Source organism: Sinocyclocheilus rhinocerous, unplaced genomic scaffold (assembly GCF_001515625.1).
Source record: "Sinocyclocheilus rhinocerous isolate Xijiao unplaced genomic scaffold, SAMN03320098_v1.1 scaffold2134, whole genome shotgun sequence".
In the NCBI taxonomy this organism is placed as follows: Eukaryota; Metazoa; Chordata; class Actinopteri; order Cypriniformes; family Cyprinidae; genus Sinocyclocheilus; species Sinocyclocheilus rhinocerous.
In genome coordinates this window covers 122,862-129,475 of record NW_015652303.1, presented here as the reverse complement: position 1 = coordinate 129,475, position 6,614 = coordinate 122,862, and the positions used below count along the sequence as shown (strand labels likewise).

Below are 6,614 nucleotides of genomic sequence, written 5' to 3'. Positions count from 1 at the left end.
TTCATAGTGAACATTACTACATCACTCTCGTCAACTTAGTCCATATCAAAATATATCTTGACTCCATATAGTGGTTATTTTGGGAAAATCCCAGGTATTTTGAGCAGTAGGATTATAAAAAAGATGTGCTGATATAAAATTAAATTAAGTAGCCTATATAAAATGGCTAAATAAATCTATCTATCAGTACTTTTTTACTTAAGTACATAAAAAATCGAGTACTTTTGTACTTTCACTCGAGTAAAATTGAAAAAGGAGTACTTTTACTTTTACTGGAGTAATATTTTATTATATGTATCTGTACTTTTACTCAAGTACTAGATTTGTGTACTTCGTCCACCACTGATGATTATTATGCCCACGTGGAAATCTTTATGGGGTAGCTGAGAGTATCATCAAAAATTAGCTATAAAATGTAATAATCAAACATGTATCGGATGGATATGTGTAGATATTTTTGAATGAGAGTTAGAATTCTGTGGAAATCTGTGTAGCTCTCTGTGGGATTGTGCAGGTTAAGATTATGTACAAGTCTAATGATAATTGATTCATCTGTAGATGTTTTTTTTTTTTCAATTAATTTGAACTTTTTGCTCATCAAAGAATCCTGAAAAAATTAAGCAAAGTTCTCATAAAAATATTAAGCAGCACAACTTTCTTGAGTACCAAGTCAGCATATTAGAATTATTTCTGAAGGGTCATGACTCATGTGACACTGAAGACGAGTAATGGCTGCTGAAAATTCAGCTTTGCCATCACAGGAATATTAAAAGTCTAAAATACATTAAACTAGAAAATGGTTATTGTGAATTATAATCATCTTTCACAATATTTGTTTTTTTCCTTTGTATTTATAAAAAAAAAAAACATTAATACATTTAGCCCAGTGTCCTTCTTTAGACAAATGTGGACATGTAAGGCTATAAAAATATATGTGAATAGATGACTATGCTATAAATTGAATGGAACACTAACAACACCTGTTTTATTAAATAGAGTAATTTTAGTCAAATTATTGCAGTTTTTGTTGCAATATTATTATTTCAGTTTTTTGATGCACACAATAGCATATTTCACTCTGACCTGGAGGCTGCTATATTTGCGTCATGGACATTCCTTTCCAGTTCCTGCTAATATTTCCACATAGTGACGTAGATATGTGGGGGCGTGTTAGAACTTTTATAAAGAATATCTCTTTGGATTTGAGACTTTAGTCTTTGCAACTTTACAGATCTTCTTTATGCACCAAGAGCTTGTAACACTCCAAAGAGAAATGAAAACTTGAAATCGCATCATATGACCCCTTTAAGATCCTTTGGAAAAGTAATAAATGAAATCATAATAAAAAAACACAATACCAGGTGGGGCATTTGTAGATTAGAAATTAGTATCGTCTCCATTTGTCAGACTGTGTCCTTAATCTTTACTGATTAGTTGTTGCAGGCCAAGTACATTTTATGTTTGTGTTCTGTTACATCTTCAGCATTTCATAAGCTGATTTCATGATCTTCATTGAATATTAGACTTACCCAGAAAAATACTCTTTCTACACAGAACTTTCAGCCCTCATGGGAGCCACTTATGAATATTTTTGAGGTTAAAAATTTGTAGGCCCCCGTAGGCCTGTTTATTTCTTTTTCAAAACTTGTGCCATTTTGGCATCGGCAGTAATGTCAAATGTGTATCCATCTTCTGTTTCAATCTAGATGACATGGCGTCCTCAGTACCGTAGTTCCAAGTATCGCCATGTGTTTGGGAAGCCGGCCACAAAAGAGAACTGCTATGATGGTGTCCCCATCACCCGGAGTGTTCATGACAATCACCTCTGCACCGTCAACCCTCGCTTTATCGCCGTCATCACTGAATGTGCAGGGGGTGGGGCCTTCCTGGTACTGTCCATCAATCACGTGAGTGAAACGCGTTCATATCTGTGACTAGCACTGATAATATATGGACTTTAAATGCTTTTAATACCCTCCTGTTGTGTTTGCATTATTTAGACCCACGTTCAATTTTCAGACTGATTGAAACACTGGTTAACTATTTATTTCTTCTTGAAATTCTTTGAATATTTCTCATTTAGGGTCATGAATGTGCATGGGTCAAAGACGAAAAAGGGTTTTTAAGCATCAAAACAATAAGTGTAATACTGCTTTGAATTGTTATTGTTGTTTTTCAGTACATTAGAAAGTGTCCAGTTCAATTAATTTGTTTTTTTCTGCGCAAAAAATAAATATCATACATTTTTACCATGATTTACAGAAAACTGACACTAAAATGTCATTCAGTGTAACAATCTTGTCAGGCATATTTACCACAAGAATCAGTTTATGACATTTTAAAAGACTCATTAGTATTTCCCCAAATACTAACTATACTATTCCATTTTGGCCATTTGTCAGCAATAATTTTTTACTAATTTAAAATGCAATACAATTTAGTATGCTCACTTATTCTTTTATATATTTTAATATGTACAGGTCAGAATAAGTATGTTGTTTAAATTTTTACATAAATATAAGTGTTGTTACACTGAATGACACTGAATGAAAATGTACACCGATCCCACATTTTGACATTTTATTCTCCCAAAACATATTTGAAACCTTAAAAGTAGACACTTTACTTGCATTTAATGTGCTTTCTATGTATAATAAAATCACTTTTGTACAATTTATTTTGATGCAGATATTTAAATGTCTTTGACCCACTTGCAAAGTTTCGACATACACTACCATTTTTGTTACTTTTGTGTTGGGGTCAAATTGTCAAATCATCCTTTTTTTTCCCACAAATTTTATATTTTTCATTCTCTGACAAGCTACAATAGAGGTTTTCTTGTTTTAGGTAAGTCATTACTGTTTTCACAGTGTACATTTTTGGTAAATTGGATGGAAACAAATGTAGGTCTATTTGACCCGTGACTCAAAAGTTGTACCCAGTTTTTTAACATAATAGGGAGGTTAAAGGACAACCTGGTGAGTTACATAAGTTACAGTATCTTATGCATCACTTTTCTTTAGGGCAAATGAAGACCTTTTTATCTGCATATTTATGAGTTTCTATTATTTTACAGCCTAACATACAAAAATAGCTTCTCACATTTTTTCTTTCTGTCACACACACCCTTCTACACGCTTACCTGTTCTGACACACTTTAGCTCTCTGTGTGATTTTATTGGTCTGTTGACTGTCTCATGTTCAGTCAGATATTACCTCATGTCTCAAGAATGGCACAGGTTACATGAAAGCCTTGGGGCATCTTTCTGTATTGTCTGTCTCTTCTCCTTTCCCCCAACATTAAATGTTGTCTAAAAAAAAGTGGTGTTATATTATTGTTAACTTAAGTGTACAATTAAATGTGCTTTTGTAGCAAACAACATATAAAATAAGTGGTCTGACCACACAATACAAGTTAATACATGTTTCAACATTTTAACATTTTAGTGCCTTTACCCAGAACCAATGCCCACAGTTGCCAGTTTAGATATGAAAAATGATAAAGTCAAGTTTCGTCACCTGTTAACTGAGTCATTTGTGTTACGTAATTGTTTTTTGGCTACTGAAGGATGTTCTCCTTGTTGAGACTTGTGTCTTTTGCAAACACATTTCTATGCTATGATTCTTGGTCAAACTTGCAATGACTTAGATCTAGTTTTTTTTGTGCTACACTACAAACAGTCTAATCTGTATCTTGTTTTTTTAGTAAAATATCTAAATAACTGTATAAAAAGTAAATTGAGAAGCATTTTGGCTCGTTTTCGTTTTCTGAATGTTGAATGTATAATTGAATATAAGTGTTCTCAACAATGTTGTCACTTGTTTTAATACAAATTTAGTGAGATTTATAATTAAAACACAAATACTGAAAACAGCTGAATGTTTTATATATACTATATACTTTAGTGTCACATGATCCTTCAGAAATCATTCTAATATGTTGATTCAGTGCTTAAGGAACATTTCTTATTATTAATGTTGCTGAACTGCTTATATCATTGTGGATTCTTTGATAAATATAAAGTTCAAAAGAACAGCTTTTATATGAAATAGAAGTCTTGTGTAACATTATAAAATTGTCTTTTCCATCACGCTTGTTCAATTTAATGTGTCTTTCTGTTTTCTTACTGTCCCCTAATTTTTTTAACTGTACATTTTCTAAATCAAGTTTTTATTGCAAACTTTTTTTTGAACACTGAAAATAATATTAACCTAAATAATTAACTGGTTTTATTTAAGTCAAATATACGATTTAAGATTAATATTCAACTTAAATACATTAAGTTATAACATTTAAGATAATCGCTGGTTACAGCTTTTAACTCTGTAGATAATTTTATCAGCACAGACTAACTAGGCCATGCTAAATATACTTCAAACCTTGACCCCATGGTTGTCTTCTCTATATTTACACAAATATTGGTGTGTAATTATCTGTGTGTCTTCTTAGACTGGCAAGGTTGACCCTCATCATCCGAAGGTTTCTGGTCACAGAGGCAATGTACTTGACATCAAATGGAATCCTTTTAATGACTTCTGCATAGCATCTTGTTCAGAGGACACCACAGTAAGTGTGGACATATAGTGTGTGCATACACTCAACACCACAAATTCAGACTGGTGCATGTTCACATTTTACTGACTAAAATGGATCTGATTATCTCATATCGTATCATATCCCACTTTCTACCTTCAGGTCAGTAGCTGATTTCAGACAGAAGTTCTTGATACATTTTAACATTGTGTTCACATACAGTTTATCATTTGTGCCCATGTTTGTTGTTCAGGTAAAGATCTGGGATATCCCTGAACATGGTGTTTTGAAGAACATCACAGTGTCTCAGAAGGAGCTGCAGGGTCATTCACGACGTGTCGGACTTATTGAATGGCATCCCACTGCTGACAACATCATTTTCAGTACTGGCTATGACTATCAGGTACTTAAACTACACACATACTTTCTCATGGAATGAAGACAGACAGGATTTCTGAGAATTGACCCCCAGGTAGACATTTAAAATATTCACAGGGATAATAAGCTTAGTACACATCACTGTTTAATAATCCTAAACTTCCTTTCCAGTGGCCAGAGTCGAAATAGTTGTATTGTTTCAGTGTGTGAGCGAAACAAATAAAATACTTAAATAATCTTTAAGGATAATGGTTTAGTTATTACTTAAATGTATTTTAAAAAGAAAGAATAAAAGTTTATTTATGCTTTATTCTCTGCTCTCCAGCAGAGGATAAAGCATAAATAAAAAAAACATAAACCGAACAAAAACAGGGAAAATACCACTATATTCGTGGGTAAAAGTCGCAACTCTAGTACCACATATTAGGAATATCAGGGTTTAATAGTCTTTAAATACCATTAGGAGTTCATATTTAATGTTACAATTGTAAACCAGCAGCTGAGTTTTGGTATATTTAATTTATAACTTGAAAGAGACCCAAAAATCTGCAGTGACCTTATTAATATTGGAAGAGAGGCTGAGGGATCTCTTAAATAAGTGATTATACAGCAATTAGTTAGACAAGCAGTGTTCCAAAAACACTATATAGAGACATTTTATTATGACACTTTTATTGAAAGTATATTTTTCTGAAAGTATTTTTTCTTTAAGCTTCCATTTATCTTAAGTTTGGTTTGTGGCTTATTTTATTAAACATGTAATTACAAACTTTACAAGAACTTTACAAAGCCTAAACTCAGTATCTAAATTTAATATAGCTGTATCTGCAGTGAATGTGCCTCATAGTATGTAGTGTTCAACATTACATCCTGAGTCAGTTTTTCTATACTGAAACTTGTTTGGTCAAGAGAAATAAAATAGGGCAACACCGACTTTTTTAATCTAGCTATAATAGATGCTTATTTTTATATTAAACACTAAGCTCTAATATTACCCTTTATGTACTATATTTGTTGTCTTTTTTACAGCCCTATGAGCATTTACTTTTATTTCAGATCTGTAGTAATTGTATAACGATATAATATGATCAGAATAATTAAATAGTTGTTGTCCCTGGGTGTAGATTTTAATTTTATTGATTCCTTTTTTATCAAGAAACAGATAAGCTAACTGTTTAGGTTCATCTAAAGTTAAATTAGATTTAAAGTGGTCATATAATGCTACATGCACTTTTACAAGTTGTTTGAACTGAAATGTGTGTTGGCAGTGTGTGTACACAACCACCCTAAAATGATAAAAATCCACCCAGTGGTTTTTTGTTAATCTACTAAAATATTTACCCCTTTCTCAAATCGAGCCGATCTCAGATGCCTGTCTGTGTGACGTCACACAAACAGGCCCCTCCCACGATAGTTTGATTGACAGTAGCGTTTCAGCACAGACTGGACTGGTGTCTTACCTTAGACCCGCCCTGAGTGAGCTGTCATCAGTCCGCCATTGTTTCACCGCTGGAGCAGTTGTAGACAAGAATGACTCCTAAGCGATTGAGGTCTTCTGTTGTTGGATGTAATAATGAACATAGCAGTCGTCATTTACTCCCGACATCTGAGCCGCTGAAGACGCAGTGGATTATGTTTGTTTTTGAAGGGAACGCGCCCTGATCTACATAAATGCGTCTATGTTCGCGCAAATCATTCATGA

The 6,614-nt window shown here is 33.1% G+C and overlaps 1 protein-coding gene across 2 annotated transcripts in view; it reads left to right on the top strand.

The window, feature by feature from the left end:
• The window catches only part of coro2aa (coronin 2Aa), a 24,988-nt gene that overhangs the window by 9,432 nt on the left and 8,942 nt on the right, over positions 1–6,614 (top strand). For both annotated transcript variants that reach the window (XM_016520555.1, XM_016520556.1), the window contains 3 exons: positions 1,707–1,907; positions 4,451–4,567; positions 4,788–4,937. In XM_016520555.1, coding sequence (XP_016376041.1) covers positions 1,707–1,907; positions 4,451–4,567; positions 4,788–4,937 — 468 coding nt within the window. The remainder of the gene's footprint in view (positions 1–1,706; positions 1,908–4,450; positions 4,568–4,787; positions 4,938–6,614) is intronic.